Source organism: Aptenodytes patagonicus, chromosome 22 (assembly GCF_965638725.1).
Source record: "Aptenodytes patagonicus chromosome 22, bAptPat1.pri.cur, whole genome shotgun sequence".
Classification (NCBI taxonomy): domain Eukaryota; kingdom Metazoa; phylum Chordata; class Aves; order Sphenisciformes; family Spheniscidae; genus Aptenodytes; species Aptenodytes patagonicus.
The window spans coordinates 6,392,200-6,415,678 of NC_134970.1; the positions used below are offsets into that span (position 1 = coordinate 6,392,200).

The 23,479-nt window shown below is 59.0% G+C and overlaps 2 protein-coding genes across 2 annotated transcripts in view; one reads left to right on the plus strand and one right to left on the minus strand.

The window, feature by feature from the left end:
• The window catches only part of ADORA1 (adenosine A1 receptor), a 29,048-nt gene extending 23,485 nt beyond the window's left edge, over positions 1–5,563 (minus strand). Inside the window, exons 1-2 of the mRNA XM_076358154.1 lie at positions 5,323–5,563; positions 4,524–4,909 (exon numbers count right to left, since the gene is read on the minus strand). Coding sequence (XP_076214269.1) covers positions 4,524–4,864 — 341 coding nt within the window. The 5' untranslated portion in view covers positions 4,865–4,909; positions 5,323–5,563. The remainder of the gene's footprint in view (positions 1–4,523; positions 4,910–5,322) is intronic.
• Positions 5,564–19,265: 13,702 nt separating this feature from the next.
• MYOG (myogenin) lies at positions 19,266–23,281 on the plus strand. The gene is made up of 3 exons (XM_076358155.1): positions 19,266–19,749; positions 22,107–22,188; positions 22,950–23,281. The coding sequence occupies exons 1-3, from the start codon at positions 19,270–19,272 to the stop codon at positions 23,069–23,071; spliced, it is 684 nt and encodes a 227-aa protein (XP_076214270.1). The 5' UTR covers positions 19,266–19,269; the 3' UTR covers positions 23,072–23,281.
• Positions 23,282–23,479: the final 198 nt, after the last annotated feature.

A 23,479-nucleotide genomic window follows, 5' to 3' on the forward strand; every position in this document is an offset into this window, starting at 1 on the left:
GGGTGGGAAGGGCAGGGCTGGGAGGGCACCCCGATGTCAGGGCCCAGGCACAGAGGGTGGACGTCCCTGCTGTGGAGTGAGAGACCCCACCGTACAAGGGCTCTTGCTATCAGCAGATTTCTCCAGTTTTTATCCTCCTGGCACGTTTCAAAGTGTTTGAGGAAAGAGATGGTGGTCCAAGCAAAGTGGACAAGGTGAGGACCCCCAAGGACATGCCAAGACAGGACCGGGCTGCATCCTGCATCCAGCATCCCCAGCCAAGGGGCTGTGGTTCAGCTTGTTCTGAGGACACCAGCTCCTCCTGCCACGGCCCTCTCCAAAAAGCCCAACACAGCATCTCAGAGCAGAGATGGGGGCCCCTGAGTCAGCGGAGGCTGGCGTTCAAAGGAGCTACATCCCCCCTCAAACATCCCTCCGGCACCGTCCCCTCCAGCATCCTGCCGCCAAACCGCCGCCACGGAGTTGCCGAGGGGCTGGTTCCTGCCGGACGCTCTCAGCCAGCTGCTTCCCCTCCCTTTGAACTTGTTTCATCTTCCCTGAGTGCAGCTGTAAGAGGGAAGTTTGGGCTGGGCTGGGGGACCCTGCTGCGCCCAGCTAGGGGGGATGACAGGACGGGGGTCCTGCCTTGCCGCGGGGTGGGGAGGAAGCATGCGAGACGGGAGATGAGAGCTTTTCCACCAGCATGAAGGCAGCAAACCTATTTTAGGTGGTTTCCAGCTGTTTAGAATGGTTCCTGTGGAGGCTGGGGAACATGGTACCCTCTGCTCCAGCCTGCTCAACCCAAGCGATGCTCTTGCATCCCTCCATACTCAAGAAAAGACCCCTTGGGGGGAGGCAGCATCCTTCAGACCCTCAGCCAGGAGGGATGCTACCCAGGGGTTTGGGGCAGAGGGAGAGGGTTCAGTGGGATATCCCGGTCCCCTGACCATGCTGGGTGTGCACTGGGTTTACCTCTAAGAGCAGGAGGAAGGAGATGCCAACTCAGAGCCATGCAAGACCCCTCTCCATCCTGCAAAATCTGCCTCCACCTTGCATGAGTGGCCCACATTCCTCTGTGTTTCTGTGTCCATGGGAAACATGGCCATGGGAGCAAGGAGGATGCCCAAGTTGTCACATCGGATGACGCTTGGGCATCTCCTGCTGCCATCCTGAGACACATTACAAATGTCTCAGGGCACCATTTGCTCAAGACATGCTGCCAGCAAACACCCACCACCGGGGCTGCAAAGCTCCGGATCTCCCCCCCGGCAGGGCTCGCTCTCCGGCTGGGTGCATGGGCAGCAGACGGGTCCACGTGTTTGCTGGTAGAAGGAGCAAACCTGTAGGTTGTTCCCCCAGGCTCGCAGCCCCCAGGGCAGGGGTGTGCCTGGGCAGCCAGGAGTCGGAGCCGGGCTGCGATGCACCATGTTCCCCCCCTCCCTGCCAAGCTGCGGTTCCAGTCCCGGCTCTGCCTAATTAAATAGAAAGCCTGGAAAGTCCAGTAGTGACTTTGCTTCTCCTTCAGACAACTCTTCCCAGCCAACAGTCCCATTGGATTCTCACCCCAATTGGCCAGTACGTGACAGGGACTTGGAAACCCTTGCACACCCCTTCATGGAATCCGAAATGCAAGTGGTGACTCGCTGGGGACCCCCGAGGAGAGATGGCATTTGCGGGGTGGTCGGCACGAGGACGGAGCAGGGATGCACACGGACCCTCCCTCCTTGCTGCTCCCAGTCCCTGTCGGCTGCCTCTATGAAATGCATTTCCCTTCCCTGCTGTCTCGTCTCCCTGAGCCTCGGCAGAGCCAAGGCTGCCTGAGAGCGGATAGCGGGGCCGGGGATGTGGGGGATCCCTGTGCACGACAGCCCATGAGACCCCCTCGGCTACACCAGGCCACGTGTGGGTCATGCAGGCAAGCATCCACCCTGTGCCAGGCTTATCTGGGGACTTTCTTTGGCACAGGAGCGGGCCGCGGCGTGCACGATGTCTGCTGACCCTGTCCCCTCCGTGCCTGATGCTGGCTGGCCACGTGCCAGAGGGGTTGTCCCCGCTCCATGTCCTGGCTGCCCTAGGGATGTGGCCGAGGCAGAGATCCCCCCGCATCGCTCCCCACCTGCCTACAAATCTCTGTGGGAATGCCATCACTGCCCGGGACTGGATGCCATTGCTGCCTGTGGACCTCCGGGGATGTTAGCAGCTCTCCCTGAGGTCTCCCAGGCACGAGTGGCCACATGTTTCTCGCCGGTGACACAAGCCCTGCCAAGGTGTCGCAGGCTCTCAGCACCCAGCACCAATTTGCACACCGGTGGGTTTGGCGTCGCAGTGAGGAACGACACCACGAAGCTGCGATTCGAGCTGTCAGCGCTATAAAAATGTTTTCAGTATCATCTTTTAGCATCTAGCAACAGGTTGGGAGAAACTTGAGGCACTTCAGATTCAGGGAATATTCTTTAGTGGCGTTTTCTGTCCTATTTGCGATCTACAATGTTGTTTTGCTGTTGCTGTCTCTAGGGCACAAAAATCACCTAAAATCACCGCATTTGCCAACTGTCAGGAATTCACACCAGGGAAAGAAGGAAACATCCAGGGATAAGCGAACAGGAGAGCTGGCAAAGCCAAACCCTTCTTGTTGAGGCTATGAAGCCTTTCAATGTTAAAGTATGCTACAAAAAGCCAGAGGAAAATCTCACGATGCTGAGAAATCGGGCACAAAACAGGACAACAAAATTCGGGGTCGATATTGCATGAGAAAAACCCACCCAAACTATATGCAGGATGAGGAGGGGCTCTAACTTAATATTGCTCCCAGGAAAGCTCCTGGGCTCAGGGCAGAAATCTCCCCAAAAAGCCCTATTTGATGCTCAGAGGCAACAAGGGAGGAAAAAAGACTGGTTTTTTTAGAAAAATGACTGATGAGAGCTAGGCAGCGTTGCTATGTATAAAGCCGCAGTCCTCCCACACCTGAACCCATCCCCACCTCACAGGGGATGCAGGAGGACCAAAAAAGTACCGAGAGCAATGACAGGGTGAGAATCACTTCAGTTACACTGACGGGCTGGAAGATGAGGGTTTTTCAGGCTGGGAAAATCACACTTAAGGAGGAAGTTGGGAACAGCCTGCGAGATCGTCTGTGGCAGGGACGGGGTGGGCAGGGACTGTGGTTTTATCCTGTGTCCCCCCCCACCTTACGCTCCTTCACCAAGCAGTCTCTGCTGGCCATGGCTGCAGGAAAAACCCCAAAGCAACAGATCTCTGGCCTGATCCAGTGGACCTGGGGATACCGAGCACTCCGGAGCAGTCAGTTGATCCTGACGCAGGTGCCTCCTGTCCCTGTCTCCCTGTACAGGAAGGCGATTCCTGCCCCGGGAAGGGTCCTATACCCGTTGGGGTCTGGGCAGCACCTAACACAGGGGGTTGGGTCCCTTTTGGGGGGTCTTTCTGCTGATGAAGGATCACGGACCCCTCCAGCAAAGGGGCTGGAGCCCGTGTCTGAACTGCAAAGGGGTCAGTGGGGTGACACGAGCTGGGTGTGTGCTCAGCCATCCTGTCTGGGCTGAGTTTTCCAGCAATGCTCTCAGCAGCAGGAGCCTTCCCGGAGCTGACAAGCCCGACAAAGGTGTCCCTGCAGCCCGGGCATGTCTTCGGACAGAGCAAGGGGGACCAGCGACAGCGACTGCACAGTGGGGGGCTGAGCTGGGACACGCAGACTGCACTTGAGCGGCACCAGCGCCGGGTGTCACATCCCCTTCTAGCCCCACTGACACCCCCCAGTCCCACTGCAGCAGCCCGGCCCCACGGCTGCCTCCCCCCAGCCCCAGGGGCTGCAGGACCACACCGGTGGGGAGAGAGCTGGCCACGAGGTGGTTAAATATCTCCTCCTGGAGCAGCAGAGTTCAAATACAGGTCCCCCTCATTTATGCCCCACTGTACTTGCTATGGGCTTGGCTTTGATAACAGATACAAATGATGAGAAGGGGAAAAACAGGGAGAGGAGTCATTTGTGGGGCAGCCCCATAGCCAGGGGTCTCTCCTGGGTGAGCCTGCCCCATAAGACATGCTGGGCTGTCACCTCTGGTCCCTCAAAACCTCAAAGCTGTGTCCCACATGTCCATGAGCAAGCAGGTTATCACCCCCAGGCTCCTGGGCTCCCCATGGCAAGGGAAAACCTGGGCTGAAGACAAATCTGCCATCCCCTTTCCACTCCTTGAAGCACCCGTGCTCTCTCATGTGTGGTGGGACACACTTTGTTCCGGCCATGGGGACCCTGGGAGGGGCTGCCCTGCCCTGCCTGCCGGCTGCCACAATGCAAGCTTTTCCTGCACACCCAGCACCCCCCTGAACCCCCAAGCGAAGCTGCCGGAGGCTCTGGGACCCCCCCCCAGCCCAGCCTGCCCCGATTGCTGCTGCGGCCAGATGTGCCCGGGCTGGCAGCATGGAGGAAGATCTTACTCCCAGTGCTTCTCCAAGAGTTTGGGGCATCCTTGCTCCCTTTTAACACTTGCAGCAGCCACCGCAGAGCCCATCCCAACACATTTTCCTACCTGACAGGGATCTTCACCCGCAGGTATCGATCCACGGCTATGGCCAGGAGTGCCAGGATGGAGCTCTCGGTGAGGATGAGGACGGGACAGGCCACCATGAGGCAGCTGTAAAACTCCGTCTGTGGTCCGATGTTGATGATGATGGCCAGGGGGATGACCAGGGCCCCCACGGCCACGTCGGCCACCGCCAGCGAGACGATGAAGCAGAAAGTGGCATCCCGCAGCGCCTGGTTCATCTTCACAGCCCAAATGACCAGGATATTCCCCGGCACGGACACCAAAGCGATGAGGACTTCGATGGAGATGTAGGCAGCCTGGAAGGCTGAGACAGAGTGTGTCATGATGCTCCGGTCCCCTCCCTGCTCACGCTGGGGTCCCTCGGTCACCTGCAAATGCACAGGGAGGCGGTCAGCAACTGGAATCGTCAACTGCGCTGCGAGCCGGGATGGACCCTGTGCGGGGGGGTGGGAAAAGAAAACCCCTCTCCTGTCTGTGCCGTCCCCTGGGGCTCCGGCCCCCCTCTCCCCGGGGCTCATCCTGCACCCACCTCCATCCCGCTTCGCAGCCGCGCCGGGAGCTGCGGGGAGAGCGGGAGCCGCCGGCCAGCTCCGGGGAGAGCGGCGGAGCCCCACCGCCCCTCGGGGCCGCCCCGGGGCCGTCTGCCAGAGCCCCTCGGGGCCGATGCAGCCGGAGCGGGGCCCCCGCTCCCCCCCGCCGGCTGCTTCCTGCCGCCGACCTTGCACCGTGCTCCGGCAGCAGCCGCCCGCCCCGGCCCCCGCCCGGCCCCAACCCACCTCACCTTGTCCTGCAAGCCGAGGGCTCGTTTTGGGATGCCCTCACCCCAAAATAGCAAGAGCTTTTCACCCGCAGGGTAACGCGGGGAGCATGCTGGAGGGGCGGCCGGAGGGATGCTCGGGGCGCTGGGTACCGGGCTCGCCGCGGCGAGCGGGGCTATGCTCCGTCCCCGGTGCCCGGCACCGTTCGACTCCCGCAGGCTCTGCCAGCTCCCAGCCGGAGCTGGAGCATCACATGGTGCAGCCTTGCAGCCGTTTAAAGAGCGACTGACCCGATTTGGGTCTCGTCGAGCTCGGGAAGAACCGGGGGAGGGTGGGCGGCGGGGGGGGGGGAGGGGGGGGGGGCCGGGCGGATGGGGGGCAGGAGCCGGGCTGGCAGGGGGTGGCAGGGCCGGGAGGGTGAGCGGGGTGGGAGCCGGCAGCGGGGGGGAGCAGCAGAGCCGGTGCCAGCCCCAAGCTCCCGACACGGTTTTATCACCAGAACCGGTTTTTGAGGTCGGGTGTGAACAGAGGATCCGGGGAGGGGAGGCGAGCACGGAGGCAGAGCCTGAGCTCGGGGTGAGCGAGGACTCAGCACGTCACCCGGGCACCGAGCAGCCGCTGCTCTGGGTTCTGGCCCGGGACGGGGCCGGCACCCCAAAGTCAGACCCGAGCCAGCCCAAAGAGCTGGGGTGCTCGCCCGGGCTCTGGCAGACAATGTCTCACCCAAAATCACTGCTGGGGTGGGTTGGGGGTGAGCCCCAAAGCACCCTTCATCCACTGAACGGCACCCCTGGGTGCTGGGGGTGGCTGCACCCCATATATGCTGGGGAGGGGGGAAGGCACAGGGGCATCCCCTGCGCAGGGGGCTGTGTCAGTGGAAAACAGAGCTGCTGGGGCAGGCGGAGGGTCTTTCCAGATAAGGCGTGTGGAGGAATAGGGGCCCCAAACTGGAGGTGAGGCTGGACTGGACGCTATTTAAGGTCCTAGGAGTAGTTTGGGGAAAAATGACCACCCCCAAAATTTCCCCTACCTGGGCTGGGTAGCGCAGAGGCAATGGGGCTGGGAGCTCGATCTGACTGATGGAGCTGAACCAGCCAAGCTCTCCAGGAACGCCCCCCCAGGTGTGGACCAGGCACCTGCAAGGCTCATCCTGCATACGTCGCTCCCCAGGAGCGGGGCTGGTTTATCCGAGTGCTGCAGGGACCAGGACAAGCTACAACCTCAGATTTGGGGCAAGGGGACTCTCCCAAACCCCACCTGCACCTCTCCCCATTCTTTCTCCCTTCTCTGGTGAGACTTGGGGCTGGAGTTGTCCCCTCCTGCTCAGCTCTGCCTCAGTGAGAGATGTCCCAACACCTGGATCTGCCCCTTGGGGCTGACCCCCAACCCTCTCCTCCATCAGAGCCTGCACACCCCAAGGAAGGGATGGGAACAGCTGTGGGACCATCACAAACCCAGTGCTGGACTTCTCCATCAGCTGGTGGCCCGCGGGCTTCCCTCTCACCTCCTTGGCCAAGTGGCCAGCATAGGGCTGGGGGTTCGAAGATCCGAGGGCCGTCCAGGGACTGTGGCAATGTGCCACCTCCAGCCATTAGACTGTGCCAGCAGCAGGGCAAGGGGAGCTTACTTGGATTTGAACCATCTATTTGCTCTGCAGAGAGGAAAATAAACCGAGGATGGCGGGCTCACGTAAACACCGTGCTATTTATGGGGGGCGTTTGCTAGAGCATCTCACAGTGCATCTCCTCACACATCCTCCACCGCAGGAAGGAAGCTGTTACCCTGCTATAGGGCTGAAGCCCTAAAGCCAGAGGCAACGTGTGGGGTGGGTACGCTCAGGACAGGGTACCGGGAGTGGAAAGGGCATCCCCAGAGCTCCTTGAAACCCCTCGCCCACCAGCTTTGCAGGGCGAGTGTCCTTGCAATCAACCTCTGGCTGGGAGCAGAGCAGGAAAACCGGCAGGTTCATCAGGGGAGTGCAATGCGGAAGCAAACGCGGGCAGGTCCTGGCCTAATTGTATGCAAATCTCCCAAACACAGAGATTAAAAACCACTCCTTTTCCTTAGTGGATTTGCAGTTTGTTCTCCCTCCCTGGACTCATGCCCCAGCATACTTAATGTTAGCAGCACCCCTAAAAAAACCCATGTTATGCCAAAAATGAGCTGCCCGGCTGGGAGTCTGCCAAAGCGGGGTAGGAGCTCTCCCACCAGCCCAAGCAAACTGTCCCAGGGCTTTGGCAAAGGCTGGAAAGATTGAAGGAGCAAATGCTGTTGCTGGTTGTTGGAGGTGGTGGCACAGAGCCTGTTCCTGATGGACATGGCATCATCTGCTCACCCTCCCAGACACCAGGCTAGGGCTTGTGTCGGGTGAGTGTTGAAGATGCCTTAAAAACCCATGAAAGGTAATTTTCTGGTGAACATCAGGCACCCAGAAGGTTATTCAGGTCTTCCAGGCTCTTGCTGGGATTTGGAAGGAGAAAATGGCCTGAGAGGTGCAACAGGTTGTGATGATCCCAAAGAAGTGTTGGATGATGCTGCTACAGGCAAATACCTGCTGCCATCCCCGGCGCGGCGGGAGAGATGGGGTGAAGGAGCGCAAAGAGGGGACACGGCATGACTTCAATATTCCTGCACCAGCTTTTCCACCTTGCCGCTTCCCATGAGATTGGGACAGGACCAAACCTGAGCCACTGCAGGAGGGAACGGTTCGTGTCTGGCTCTGTGCCAGCCTGGTGCACCGGAGGGTTTGGCATGTCGGGGCCGGCTGAGCCAGCCTGCCTGGCTGATGAGACCAAACCCCGACTGAACACCCTCAGGGCTTGGCAGCAGCCAAGAAATGCTTTTCCAAGGAGGCAAGTCAGGGTGTGGGTAGCTCATTTCCACCCGTCTCTTTGGCTTTTCTTGGGGGTTCGAGTTTTCTCCCTCCTGCCTCAGTTTACCTACATGAAGAGCAGCTCCATGCTGCCATCCCGGGTGCTCAGGGCAGGAGAAGTTGAGGGTTTCTCCACTTCTTCCATCACAGGAACCATCCCACAGCCCTTCTGGTCACGGAAAGGGGCCTCTTAATTAGGAAAGTTAATTAGGAGCATGGCTGGTGCCAGCAGCGCAGGGCTGTGTGCTTGGAGGGCTGACGTCTCTGCAAGATATTAATTAGGACGAGTGACCCCCTGAATGCCACGGTCCGGTGGGTCCAGACAAGATGGCACAAGGTGAAAAAAGAAGGAGCAAACAAAGGGAAAACCCAGAGCTTTTCCAAGGACGCCTCCGCTGCGCTGAGATGCTGCGGAGCGATGCTTGCCCCATAGCGCCAGCCCTGGGACCACTGGTCCGTGTGCGCCGGGTGACCCAGAGCCCTGGCAGGACTTCACTTGGGATACAGGGCTGCTCCATGACTTGTGCCCGGTTTCTCTGCTGTTTAACGGGATACATGACACTTCTGAAGCGGTTTGGGCAGCAAGGAGCACCATGCTTTTGCAGGGTGATGCATCCCCATCTGGGCTTTGTAGCAGATACTCAGCAGCAATGACACAGCGTAGAAAGAATTCCCAGGAGATAATTTAAACAAGCAAATCCCGGAGGGCAGACAGAGGAACGGCTTCTTCCCCATGGACTGACCCTTTCCACCAAGCACATCTCAGCCCTGCTGCCCAGAGCAGGTTTTAACGCGGGTTGGCAGCGCTGCCCACGCACCGAGGGAGGAACTGAGTCACGGGTGGTGTCTGGTCACTCAGCAAGTGGGTGCCGGCACGAGGACGTGCCCCGGCTCCCCTCCGCCCTGGGTAGATGCCATGTTCATGAGGCTGTGGGCTCCCACGCAGTGGCCGAAGGGGTCAAGCCCCACTTGGTGCCCTGCCAGATGCCAGCCAGATGTTGCCTGCAGGCAGCTGGGTCGCAGCCAAGCCGTGTGCCTTGGCACAGCAGGATGCTAATGGGCTTTTGCTCTTCCCTGGTAGGGAGGAACTGCTGAGACATCACTCGATGGAAGAGAAAATATGTCCAAAACCCAGCGAGCTCTCCACCAGCACCATCCTTGGCACGGCAGTGAGGTAGAGCAGAGGTTTGCTCCGCTCGCCGGCTCTGCACCGCGCCCGGGACCGCAGTGGAGTGGGGTGTTGGCATCTGCCCCTGCGTCCCAATCCAGGCCCTTTGCCTCCTCGCCACTGGATCTTCCTCACCACACGCTGGGTTTATTTTAATCCCAAGGGAGCCCCGGGAGTGCTATCGAGCCAGGCTGCCGGCCAAGAGCTATTCCTGCCCACCGCTTCCAGCAGGCTTGGTGGCGCAGGAGGGGGTTAAACCTTTCCATCCCTGCAAATCAGTTTACAGGACAGTTAAAACCCTTTGTGCCCACTCCACGGCCACCCCTTAAACAAGCCCAGCGCTTTTTTAGCCTCTTTTTATTTGAAATGGCCCATGGAAAGGCAGGACGGTGCTTGCCACCTCCAGCCCTGCGGGCACTGAGCCATGCCCATGGGGAGGGAGGAGGGAGGGATGCTGGTGGTGTAAGTGCTCTGAAGCATGCAGCAGTGATGACAGATCTTTCTGGGGCAAAGACTCTGCGAAACAGCAACTTCCCAGGAAAGGAAAAAAAAAAAAGGAGGAAAATGTAAAAGGAAAAACGTGGCTTCTGTGAGTCCTGGTTTGCTATAAGAGATGAATGAGGGGAACCTCTTCCCTTGATGGATCTCTGAGATGGTATAATAATTTTCTGATTGATCTTTGGGGAAATATGGGGAAGGGGATGAAGAGCTGAGTGGGTGCTGCACCTGGAAGACCCCAGGGCCAGCCCCAGACCTGGGGCTGCGGTGGCCCGGGGACATGGGCTCTTACCCCCCTATGCTCCATAGGGGTTGTGGAAGATGAGGATTTGGGGTGAAGGAGAAAACAGGGGGTGAAGGAGTGACAGCAGCAGAGGGAAGCAGCCGAGGAAGACCAGGATGAGCTGATTTGGTGCGTCCAGGGTGAGGATGGAGAGGTGCCCCCTCGTGTGGGGCGTAAGGGAAAGCCACATCCCCACGGCTGCTGCTCCCAAAGTTTGTATTTCTCGCTTTAGAAATATGTTCCGTATTTCTATTTTAAAATTCTCCACTTTTAGCTTCCAGCTGTCACTTACTGCATCTTTTTCAGCTGGCTGGGCAGCTCTCGATTTCCGTCACAGGGATTTTTTCCCCACTCAGATACTTACAGACTGTAACCGCATCGCCACCCTCCAACACAAAAGCTCTTCTTCCATCTGACTCCTGCAACCTCTGAGCCCTGCGCTCTGCTGCTGCCTAAATTATTTTCTTCCAACCAATCCAAGAATATTTTATTTCCAGAAACTAAGTCAGGACAGAAATTCACTGGGCAGGTCCTCTATATTGCAGGAAAAGCTGTTTAAACCCTTCCCACGTGCCTAAACCTACAGATTCCTATTGAAGATGTGGAAAATTCCTTATCAGCGGATGGGATCCGCCTCCTGACCTGTTCTTCTTCTCCTCTTCCAGCTGGGATCCTTTCCCCCTGGCCCCAGAGCAGCACAAACATTACCCAAACCGTCTGAGTGCCGGCGAAAACAGCCTCCCAGCCCTGGTCTCTGGGGAATGGCTTCTCTGGGACGGTGACGCTGCAGTGGGACATGTGACATTTTGCATTGCACAGAGCAACCTCGAGATGGTCGGCGGCAACGTTCCCACAGCTGGCTGCCTTCCTTGGGGACGCGCGACCAGAAGTCCCCTGCCACGAGCTCGGAGCGTATCAGCCTCGACAGACATGGAGGCTGCTTCTCCTGCCTTTCCTCCCCTTGCTCCCATGGGTGGGGAGGATTTGGGGTGCAGGACCCAGCTTGGGGCTCACCCAGCCTCATGGTGAGAAGCCCCCAGCTGAATTTGTGCCCTGGGAGGAGGTGACTTGGCGCAGCGATGGACCTGCTGCCACTGTAGGATGCTGTGTGGCTCCGGGACTCGGAGGTGATAGAGAAGTGGGGACCCATCAGTGGAGGTTCAGTGCTGCAGAAGTCAGCTGGCTGGCTGTAGCTTTTGGGGTGCTGAGAGCCCCTGGGTGCTCTCCTAGCTCCGAGGGGGCAGAGAAGGGGTGAGGGGGGGGATGCAGACATCACCTTGCTGGGAAAGGCTGAGAGGAGGGATGGGCCGGGAGAGCAGCGGGCTGAAGGGCAGAGACCTCAGACAGGCGTTGTGAAGGCATCTGGGTGTGTAACCCCAATTTTCCTCTCTCCCCTGGAAGCAGCCCTTTCCCATGAAAAGCCGTGGCTGAAGTGGTGTTTGCCATCCGTGTCCGTCTCCTCCATCCAGGGTGGAGAAGTGGGGCTGGAGCAGGAAAAGGAAGCTCCCCCGCTGTGTCCCCATCCCTTGTGTTTTCCTGCAGGGATGAAAGAGGGTGAAACCCCATCTCACGCCTGCTCGGCCTTCCCAAAATATGGCAGGGGGCCAGGAGCTGGGATGCTGCACCTCCGCGTATCCCCTGGCTTTAAAAAGGGGAGCTGGGACCCAGCACAGCCACTGAAGAGGCACTGGGAAAGAAAATCCAGATACGGCCCCAGGTGGACCTCAGGGTCCCCTCCTGGGGACAAGGGACCTGCCCAGCCCCAGGGGCAACTGGGGCTCCCAGTTTCAACTCCCTAAATAAATGCTCTTGATAAGGCAGAGACCAGCACAAACGCCCGTGGCCGAGGGGTTCGGCTCCCCCCAGCCATTTCACTCCCCAAAAGCAATTAAATCCATGGGGCCAAAGGGACCAGATGTGACACAGGCACTGGGCAAGAGCATCCTGTGAGGGACAGAGGACACAGCTCCTGCAGCAGAAATATAAAGGGGGGGGAAAACTCCTCAAAGCACATTCCTGTCCCTCCTGGTGGGATGAAAGCTGAGCTGCTCCCCAAGAGAGACCTGAGGGCAAGCGTGGCTGCTAGAGCTGAGGCCAAAAATTCCTTCCCCAGGACGATTTCACCTCCAGCCGAGCACAAAAATGCGAAGGAAAGGGTTTCCGGGAAGTCCCCCCGCTTCCCCAGAGCCTTCCCTCCCCGGACTGGGATGTTTTGGCCCAAAAGATGAACAGGGGGCCTGGGAGGGGGGCAGGAACTGAAGGAAGCCAAACCCTGGGAGCTATTTTCAGCCCTCGGGCAGGAAAAGCACCTGCTGGGGTCATTACGCCGCGGGAAAAAACAAACCTCGAGATTTTCTCCCCAGGGGGTGGGAAGTGAATAGCTGGGCTCATCCCTGATAGGGACTCAGTGCCGGATGTGAGGGGGTCATCTCGAGGGTTTCCAGGTCCTGATCCCCCTCTCAGCCCCCAGGCAAAGGGCTGGGTCTGCACCCCGGATCCTGCATAGGGAGGTGGTGGGGTTTTCTCCCCCCCCCCCCAAAAAAAAAGAGGGGTTCAAAGTGGTCTGAGATGCTTTTGGCCTCTGACTTGGGGTGTGCAGCCCCAAATCTGGACTCGGCGTGCAGATAACCGGGCTGCTGGTGCCCTCTCCCGTCGGCCGCACTGCACGGCTGCTGCGGCTGGAGGGGGCTGATGGTTTCTGCATCCCTCCCGGCAAGAAGCGGGCAGCCTCGGCCCCCCCCCCCCCGCCCCCCCAATCCCATGGGACCCTCGGGTGACCCGGCCAAGGAAGGGGGCGGGTTATCCGCGGTCACAACCTCAGAGCTCTGAAAATTTACATTTCAAGGCATTTTTCCTCGCAGGCAGCCAGGCATTGCATTTGCTCAGTGATTGAGATGGGCTGGAAGGAGCTTGACCCCCGTGATGGGGTGTGGGGAGCACCCCAAAAAGACCTAACCCATTTCTGTTCCCTACACCAAAACCCACCAGCCTTCCTCACCCCTCCCAGCCCTTCCTCATCCTCCTGGCTCTCATCTCCCCCAGCTGCGGTCCAGCTCCGTCAGCTCATTGGGTGCAGGACATCCCCACAGTGGGTGGACAGGGGAACCCCATGGGGTGCAGCACTGCCTGCCTGACCCCGGGTCTCGCCGCTGCAGGGTTGGGATTATCCTCCAGCTGCTTGACCAGTCCCGACAGCACGTGCCGGAGAGGCCGACAGCTGAGCATGCGAGCGGGAGTTGGGGTGTTCCTAAGGCACAGGGCCCCCCCCCCGGGCCTGAACACCCCAGCAAGGGGGAAATCCAGCTGGGGGGGAGGGGGGGTACGGGACACCGAGCCTGGGCGCTCATGGGGTGGGTTGAGCCGGCAGTCTCTCCCTGCGATGGGAATTTGTGGGGTGAGGCCCCTCCGGAAGGGCTGGGTGCCCCTCCTTGGGGACTGGCTTGTCCGGCATCACTGCTGGCATGTGACGGGGAGGGTCTGCCATCCATTCTCCCCTTGGGAATCCCACCCCAGAGCCACGAAATCCCCACGACCCTCCCTCCCCGGCAGTCTGAGTTACCACGGGGTGTCCTACATGGAGGGGGTCACCCCTCCTTGTGCTGACATTTACTGTCCCATGGGGTGGGGGCAGAAAAATGCAGGAGTCACCAGTTTATGTCCTGAAAGCCCCACATCAGCATCACCAACTCCTTTTTCCTCCTGTTCACCGGACCCTGATCCCACAGCATCAGCCCCAGGTTGGGCCATGGGGGCTGGATGAGCCCCAGCAGGATCGTGTCCACCATGGGGACAAGACAATGGTCACCCACCCAGGAGACCTGGCTTGCAGACACCTGGCTCCCTCCCGGCCCCCTCCATGGTCCCCGCGTGGCTCCAGGCATCCCGTCTCAGGGCTGTCCCCTGCCGAGGGACACCACTGTCCCCAGGTCCCATCCCCGGGCCTTGTGCCATCCCCCTGGCCCAGACAGCTGTCCCTCTCGGGGGGTCGAATAGCCACCATATGTCGTGGCTGAATCCTTCGCATTCATGGGTCTTCCTCCAAACACCCACCTGTCCTCCAGCTCGCCCCAGCCAGACTCTCCCACCCCGGGGAAAACAGCCCCTTGTTGACAACCCAGTTCCCCGCCCCGGTCCCTCTGCGACACATGTGGGGACAGCCCAGCCGGTGCCACCATGCAGGATGGAGGAACAGCCTCATGTTTGCCGAGGATGCCCCTGGCATGGGCGGGCTTCGGATGGGAGAGCCCACAGTGGGGTTTGGTAGCGGGGGTCCTGCTGGGTCAACCCCTCCTCTGGCTGCAATCTGGGGCTGGGGGCTGGGGAAGGGGAAGGGCCGTGTCCGGGCCATGGGGTCATGGAGCAAGGGAGGCCATGGCGGGGCAGAAATGCAGGAGGTTTAGTGCTGGTAGTGGGGCAGAGCATCATCCGATGACTGCAGGCAAGCAGGGGGGGTCAGGGCGCCCAGTATGGTCCCTGGACTGGGAGCCAGCAGACTGGTGTGTTGGGGCACCTGGTTTGGTCCCCAGACTGGGATCCCGGCAACTGGTGGATCAGGGCACGCAGGATGGTTCCTGAACTGGGATCCAACAGGCTGTGGGTCAGGGCGCCCACTAATATCCCCAGACTGGGATCCAGTGCATTGGTATGCTGGGGCACCCAGTATTGTCCCCATCCAGTGGACTGGGGGCTGCTCAACCACCAGCACCTCCCTGTTGATAGCCCACCCCCCATCCCAGGTCGAACCTGTAAAGACAGTTAATAACCAAAATACAACCGTTGTCCAGCCGGACTTTATACCTCCATCATTATCCCTGATTTCCTGATGGGGAAACTGAGGCACGGAGGCTGGCGCCTGGGGTCGCGGGGATGAGAGGCAAGGTGGGGGCCAAGGATGCCAAGCCCCGTGAGGACATGGTGCTGCAGGGACATGAGCAGCCCCATCCCACCACCCTCCCAACCCACTAGCGAACCCAAACTGGGCGAGCTGGCACATAGGGGTGAGGAAGGTGCTGTTGGCTGGTCCTGCCACCACTGCTCCCGTCCCAGCCAGGGACAGACAGCAGGACACCGTCTCCCATTGCTCCCCATGGGCTGGACCTAAAACCAATCCCGAATCCCCAGCAGGCTGAGACATGGCTGTGCAAGGTACGGGCTGGCGGGGACGGGGTTGAAGGGGCAGGTTCTGCCATGGCCCCATTGCGGCCGAGCAGCTGTCGCCGTCCCAAATCTCCGGCGAGCAGGCACGTCGGAAATCCCGGGTGTCGGAGGAGAGGTCTGCTCCACATTCCTCAGCCAGGAGCGGGGAGAGGGCCAAGCATCTCCCCGCCGCCTGCAGCTGCTCCCAAATATGTTACGACTTGTCACCGCGGCAGGAAGGGATGTCGGCAAGCCTGGAAAGCGAGAGGGGACGCGGGGCAGCGGGGTGCCCAGGGGGGACGGGAAGGTGGGTCCCATTTGAAACAGCATTTTGATGGGACCCCTTTCCTGCGCTGAAATCCCAGCAGGACGATCTCTTTACTGGGTCCTGGCCAACCCCGGCCTCTCTTTCCCCACCAGTGGGATGGTGCCCGCACCCCGGGGGTGTAGGTGCTGCCTCCACCACCTGGCTCGCTTCACCAGCCCCTAAAACCTGCTGGTTTTTTCAGCCCTTTCCGATGGAAGGAGCCAACCAGCACTATCCCCACAATCGCTGCTCCAGTGCGGGGACCATGCAGCTCTGTGCACCGGGCAGGGATGTGCAACCAGTGCAAGCAGCTCCATGCACCAGGCAGGGACATGCACCAGGTATGTGCAGCTCCAGGCACCAGGCACAGACATGCACTGGGTGTGTGCAGCTCTGTGCACCAGGCAGGGTTATGCAGCGGGCTGCAACGTGCTTATGTGCTTCCCCAAAACTCATCACATCAAGACCATCGGCCATGGTCGGAAAGCAAAACAGCCGGGGCAGCCCCTGGGTGTCTCTCCACGATGCCGCGCCGTGGACCTGGCCACTGGCTTGGGAAGCTGCCCCAGAGGAGCAGGGACAAACCCTTCTCGCTGAGATTTTCTCAATGGATGGGTATTTTTAGCTCAGGCCTCGTGGCTGCCCGTCCCCGCCGGCTGTGATGGGGTGAGCCGTCCCCACGAGGCCTCCGCCAGCCAGGGGAAGGTCACCCCGTGACGGATCGCAGCACGTTCTGCCTGGGGCTCACACAGCATCGCCTTTGTGTGCCTCCCAGCCGCCACCATCCATCACGGGCTAACCTGACAGCTGGCAGCAGAGCCCTAATCCCCCGCCGGCTCCGAATTACCCAGGGTGCAGCCTGCAGCCGCCGTGGGCACCCATGGGACCTGGGAAAAGTCGCCCTGCTTGTCCGTCCCCCAGCAATCGACTTTGTGGGGAGCTCAGGGTGGTGCGGGCTACGACACGAGCCCCCTGGTAGTCCAGACACCAGGGTCCCTCGGCGATGGCTACTTGCCCAGTGGTTATCATTATCCCTGATTTGAAATCCGCTGGGATGAGCCCGCTGGACCCATGGACCCCAGACTCCGCTGTGTCTCCCCACCGTGTCCGGGATTAGGATCAGCCTTGGCATAGAGGGTCTGATGGAGGAGCAGAGACGCAGCTGGACGGGCACAGCGTTATCCCAGCTCCCCGTGCCTTTAGCAGCGTGGGCAGCCTGGATGAGACCCCCCCCCCAAAAGGAGCTGGGGTTGTGACCCCAGCGTGGGGTCCCTCTTCCCCAGTCCCCATCCCGCGCTGGCACTGGGTGCCCTTTCCTCCCTGTCTCCACGGGCTGCCTCCTGCCTCCACTGCCTGCTCAGCCACGGGGACGTGGTGGCCTCGGTGGCCCGTCGGAGCTGGCTTGACCCGTGTCCCTCCCTGCTCCTCTCCTGGCTGGGGAAAGGCTACCGTGGTGGCCGGCGCCTGCTCCGATGATGCTGCCCCTCTTTTATGAAGTGCTAAATGCTTGGCCGCTCTCTTGTACGGGTCTGCCACATGCCCCGCAGAGCCGGTTATGTCACCGCCGGGTTCCTCATCCTCCAAACACCCTCTTGGAATTAAAAAAACCCCATTTATATGGTAGAGCCAGGGCAGTCCTGCAGGCATCCCTCGCCCAAGGACCTGGCTGCAGCTTGAGGGGCTCACCAGGGTCATGTCCACCAGCAAGTGCCACTGATAAAGGTCCCCACGAGTGAGTCAAACTGCTTGACATGATGATGTGAAGTTGATATAAAGCCCTCGGGCTCAGGTTATCTCCTCCTAACAGCTTTGCACCTGCCACTGGCTCCTCTGTAAACCCTCAGGGACGAATCCTGCCTCTTCCTAACTGCTTTAGTGCTTTCGCCTAACACAGAGACCAAGCTGGTGCTCTGATTTCTTTCCTTCTTGAGTATTTTGGGGGTTTGATTGACCCTGGGGAGCACAAGGGCTATGCCAAGGGTGAACCTCGAGGCTGTGGGTCCTGCTTTCCTTACTGCAGATTTTTTATAGATGCTAAAACTGTGGGGACAGCGAATCCCCAGGGCTGAGACCCCGGGAGAGCTGAAATCAGGGTGAGGACGTGTTATAAGGCTCCTGTCCCCAAAGAAAGCACTATAAAGAGAGAAGAGCATTGTGGTGGGCTTCAAAAAGGCTAGAAATCAACCCAAAGTGAGCAAGGGTGCCGGCAATGGATGCAGGGAATGCACCATGGCGCAGCCTCTCTGGGGAGGGGGGATTTGGAGAAGGAAAATCCCAGCAGGGTTGGCTCTGCTCTTTGCTGACATTCTTTCCACTGACCGATCCCTCGGCTGGAATCTGGCCCGGAGCAGGAATAGGAGGAGATGGGAGATGGTTTCTGACGTTCCTGATGGAAAAAAAGCCCTTCTGAATTAAAGACAAAGCAGGAGAGACGCGGTTGAGCAGTTGGAGTCAGTGGGGAAGGGCTGGGGATGGGTTAAAAATCCCACCCACGTTGCTGCTCATGCAGGGTTTGTGATTGTGCCTCGGTTTCCCCATTGGGAAGGTGGGAGTGACGCGTCTTTGCTGGGAGAGGGGTGCAGCAGGATGGCACTGGGGCTTTGGTTATCCGCACGTACAGATGCCGGTACTGGAGACCAGCTCGGATGACCAGAGCCGGGGTGGGAGGGGATCCAGCCCAGCTTGGCTCCTCTGCCGGGGCCTGGGGACCCACGGGAGAAGGTGTCCTTTGGGTTTGGTGCATGGGATAAGCCATGAATGTGGATTTTATGCCAAAAATGCCGCTCTGGGATAAGGGACTTGGCCAGGCACCTTCAGGAAGCCCATGGTGGAGGAAAGGCTGTGCCTGGTGCAGTCCTGCCTGCTCCTGCCTGCATGCCTGCTCCATTCCTGCAGGGCAGGCAGGAGGGACGGGCAGCAGAGAACAGGGGCTGGCACCGGGACGGGTGCTGCATAGCCAGGGGTGCCCACGGGGACCCTGGGGTGCTCCCCGCATCGGGATGTCCCTCCCAGGGCTGGATTCCTCCGCTTCCCCGTGGCTTCAGCAGAAGCAGGATCAGGCCCTTACGCTGCGACATGCACTGGCAGGATGGGGCCATGGGAAATATGGGGGGCAAGCGGGAGCAGTGTGGGGCAGAGCAGGGTGGGGAGGCGGGAAAGGCTGAGTGGCGGAGGATGCTGTGCCAGTGTCGGGTCCGACCACAGGAAAGGCATGGATCCAGGGTGCCGTGGGATCGAGGGGGACAGCCACGAAGGGATGAGGGTGCCCTGGCTGGGCAGGCTGGCCACGAGGCCACCATGGGCTCTACCCAACCCGGCTGTAACTGAAGGGACCAGATGATGCAGGAATGCCGGGGGGAGCTGGCAGCCACCCGCTGTCCCCAGTGGCACCCCTGGGCTCAAACAAAGCCCTTGTTCGTGGGGCGGCTGAGCTGCCCATCCCACCGTGCCAGCTCCCCCAGACCCCCCCGGCACGGCTGCGGTCCGGGCAGCGTAATCCCCGCGGGGAGAGCACATGAAATCAGATGGACAAGTTTTGATGTGAGGCAGCAGCTTAGGGCGGGCTCAGGTTTCCTTTAGGTTTTCTATATTTATCTCCGTGATTTAATGCCAGCGCTGGGGTTTAAATGGCACCAAACAGTTGGCGTGGGGAGAGGGAGCAGCCGTCCCCGAGCCGCACACACGTCCCCGAGCTGCCCGTGTGCCCATGGAGCTCTTCGAGACCAACCCTTATTTTTTCCCGGACCAGAGGTTTTATGATGGGGAAAATTTCCTGGGCTCCCGCTTGCAGGGCTATGAGCCAGCGGCGTTCCCCGAGCGGCCCGAGGTGGCCCTGTGTCCTGAGGGCAGGGTGGCTTTGGAGGAGAAGGACTCAGCCCTGCCCGAGCATTGCCCCGGGCAATGCCTGCCCTGGGCCTGCAAGGTTTGCAAGCGGAAGACGGTCTCCATCGACCGGCGGCGGGCGGCCACCCTGCGGGAGAAACGCAGGTTGAAGAAGGTGAACGAAGCCTTCGAGGCATTGAAACGCAGCACCCTGCTCAACCCCAACCAGCGGCTGCCCAAGGTGGAGATCCTGCGCAGCGCCATCCAGTACATCGAGCGCCTGCAGAGCTTGCTCAGCACCCTCAACCAGCAGGAGCGGGAGCAGAGGGACCTGCGCTTCCGCCCCGCCGCTCCCCAGCCCGGGGTAAGTGCCTCTGGGTCCCCAAACCTGGGCTGGGGACCAGCGTGGGGGTGATGCCCTATGGGGGTGATGCTCTAAGGGGGTGATCCCAAGTGGAGGCATTGTGGGCAGCTCTGGGGCACTGGGTCCTGCTGGGGGGAGCAGGACCCCCAGCCCTGGGGGCAAAGGCAGATGCTGCTGTTGTGGGCTGGTAAATATGTCCTGAATAAAGGCTCAGGGCAGCGACGACCCAGCCCCAGCTGTGTGCTCAGATCCCCAGGCAAAGGGGCCGATAGTCTTTCCCTATGTATGGATGTAGTGGGGGCTACGTGGTCCAGTGCTGGACACTGCATTGAGCGTGGCACGTGTGCCTGGGCTTGGGAGGGATAATAAAGGCAAAAATGAGATAAAATAACATAAAATTAAAATAAACAAAACAAAACAAAACAAAATAAATAAAATAAAATAAAATAAAATAAAATAAAATAAAATAAAATAAATAAAATATGAAACAAAATTAAATCCCCCTGCTCACAGACACACGCACACACTCCTGGTTTCTCCCTGTAAAGTCTCGGGGTGGCACAACCCACAAAGCCTCCGACCAAACACCATCAGGGGGTCACCACCCGCTGCCTCCCGCGACACCCCGCAGGTATCAGTGCTCCTGGGCGCAAAACCTGCAGCTTCCCTCCCCTCTCCCCCGCCGCCATGCGATTGCCGGTGCCACGACACGCTGGGGCGTGGGGACTTTTTCTGATGGTCAGCGTGGCACAGCACACTCGGGCAGGGGACAGGGCAGGGGACGAGGGGGTCGGTGCGGGGCCACCTCTGGTTTCTCGAACCGAAGGTGCCAATTTGAGAGCCAGGCGAGGAGGCTCGCAGCGGTTGTGACTTGCCGCAGCCCCGAGCAGAGATGCTGCAAGCCAGGCCCTGTCGCACCACAGGATTTTGGTCATTTAACCAATTTTTTGACAGATATTTCTATCTGCCCTCTGGTTTCTGGGGGGATGTCTGGGCGTGCACTTCCCTGCTGCTCTGAGGCTTTGTATATGGAAATGTATAGATAGCTATAGCTATAGGTAGAGATGATATAGATATAGATGCAGATAATATAGATAGATGTAGATGTAGAAGTAGATATAGATGGTATGGATATGGTTATAGCTATAGCTATATAGATAGATTAGATATAGATAGATATAGATATAGATATAGATATAGGTATAGGTATAGGTATAGGTATAGGTATAGGTATAGATGTAGAAGAACTTTATAAGAGGCACAGAAAAGAGGGATTTGCAGAGATTCGTCTCCTTTCAGACTAAGGGATTTGAGGACCAAAACAGCAGGTACCCGGGTAGCCCGACATTTAGAGCTGAATAAAGGACTGAAAAAACTTTCAGGCTCCATCCTATATATTCTTGGGACTTCCCGGTGCAAACCCAATGTATCCACTTGGGTTTGATTCAGTTGGATTTGTTGGCTGCCCCTGCAAATGTGCCCAAAACATGACCCGTGCTGAGCGGTTCCTGCCTCACTGCTGCTCCAAGCCGTCCCTTTTTCCAGGCACGGCCAGGGGTTCACATGTTGAGTGCGAAATCCAATATTTTTTGGGAAAAAAAAATCATGTCTGTAAGAATTTCCTACTTTAGTGGGAAATAAATCCAAGTGTTAATTAGCTTGTGCTGCCGCAAGCTTGTAGACCCAAAGTGCCATTTCTAGGCTGCTACAAATAGTTGGGTCCTTGGGGTTGCTCCTATAAATCATATTTTGGGTTCAACCCGGGCCGGCATCCACTTCCAGATAAAGACACACACACAAAAAAAGTTAATTCAGAGCTTTGCTGAGCAATGCTCTCATTTTTCAGGCTGCCAGCTCTTTTCTCTGAAATAGCCGTTCAGCCCCAAATCCACAAATCAAACTGCCAAAAGATCTTCCCCAGAAATCCCCTTGGGATGACCTGAGGGTGTCCCGCCTGCGTCTCGTTTTTTATGAGCCTGATTAGGTGATTTTTCAGCAAAAAGCTGTTTTGCCCAAGGACGTTTGTCCGTCTCTAGCCCTTTCTCATAGTCACTGGGTAAAGAGACAGTTTTTTTACCTGCAGTGAGCGGATGGCCCCGTTTCTCCTCTGTCCAGAGGCCAAAAAGGAGTTTTTTCAGCCTTTATGGTTAATAAAGCATCTGGCCCCGATGGGTCCTGGGGACCCCGAATACTGTCGGCTCCTCCAGCCGCTTTGCAGGTGGGGAGGGCCGTGCCCATCTCTGCAGCGGCATTGTGCTGCGGTGATTGGGCACCCTGGGGTGTTTTTGGGGTGGTTGGTGGGGTTTGGCCGGGCTGGAGGAGGTGAGACCCACGGTCGGCATCTCGGCTCCTTGCAGGCGGCCAGCGAGTGTGGGTCCGGCAGCTCATCCTGCAGCCCCGAGTGGAGCAGCCAGCTGGAGTTCGGCACCAACCCTGCGGGTAAGGTCCTCCCCACCTCGCCCCAGTGTCCTGCAGCCTCGCTGGGCTCTGAGGTGGGGGGGCAGCAGTGGGGAACACCGCAGCCCTGGAGCAGAGAGCATCGCTGAGCCAACCCCCCCCCAGGCAGGAGATGCTCAGAGTGGAGGACAAAAGGAGCCTTGTCCTTGTCTCCCCACCCTGCTGTTGCAGAGAGATGAGCTCATAAATCCTCCAGCACCTCCTTGGCTCAATGCTCAGCGAGTTCAGGCTTCTCCCACCGCCTGATTTCACCAAGTCGCCTGCTCTTAGGAGCTGAGAAACTGGACTGCAGCAGCCCAGGGCCCTGGCGGCTTGGTCCCCATCAAGGGTTCGTCCGTCGCCATCCCTTGTCTTGGCTTTGCCCACTGCGGTGCTGAGCATCGCTGAGCATCGCTGCCCTGGGCTCCCTTTCCCTCCCCCTCCCTGCAGCTGCTGATTTTTTTTTTCATTATTGCAGTTATCCCCCCGCTGCCAAATCCACCTGTTTTTTTCCCCAGAAGGCAGAAACTTAAATCGCATTTTCCAATGGGGAATAAAACCTAAAGAGTGTCCGAAAGTTTCACTCACCATTGCCCTCTCCAGGGAAAGGTCTCATACCCCCCCAGGGTGGGAGCTGGCAGCGGGTCCCCAGGTCACTCTGGCCGTGCAGGCGATCATGGGGTCCCCCCTGCGCGGAGCCAGGAGCCATCCCCAGCACATGGTCCCCGTCCCCAGCAACGTCATCATCCGCTTGCTCTCTGCAGATCACCTCCTGGCCGACGACACGGCAGAGGACCGCAACCTCCACTCGCTCTCCTCCATCGTGGAGAGCATCGCCGTGGAGGACGTGGCTGTGACGTTCCAGGAGGAGCGGGTTCAAAACTGAGCCGGCGCAAACCCCGGCAGCTCTTTGAGCTGGTAACGGGGTGGGAATAAGATGCCGGAAGGGTCCAGCCGCTGGAAATCGTATTTACCCCTCCGGTGTCGTGGACTGAACCGCTGAAACCACTCGCCTCCTTTCCCACTCCTCGCGAAATGCTCCCGCTCGGCCAGCTGAAAAAAAAAGGGGGGAGAGGTGGGATTTCGGCAGCGCTGTGGCCCCACGCTGGCGGCAGCCCCAGTTCCTGCAAGGGCGGCTGCCCGGCGTTGGGCTCTCCTTCGCTCCCCGTCTGGGGGTGATCGGTTTTTGGGGGCCAACGTGTGTGCTGGGTTCGCTTGCTGATTTTTTTCCAAGATGCTCTTTGACCAACGTCTCTCTCCGGCTGGCGTCCTGCAGGTGCTGAGCCCCGCGGAG

Coding starts and splice junctions, on each gene's coding strand:
- MYOG (XM_076358155.1), top strand. CDS start 19,270: ATGGAGCTCTTCGAGACCAACCCTTATTTTTTCCCGGACCAGAGGTTT. Junction 19,750..22,106: donor CCGCCGCTCCCCAGCCCGGG/GTAAGTGCCTCT, acceptor GGCTCCTTGCAG/GCGGCCAGCGAGTGTGGGTC. Junction 22,189..22,949: donor GTTCGGCACCAACCCTGCGG/GTAAGGTCCTCC, acceptor TGCTCTCTGCAG/ATCACCTCCTGGCCGACGAC.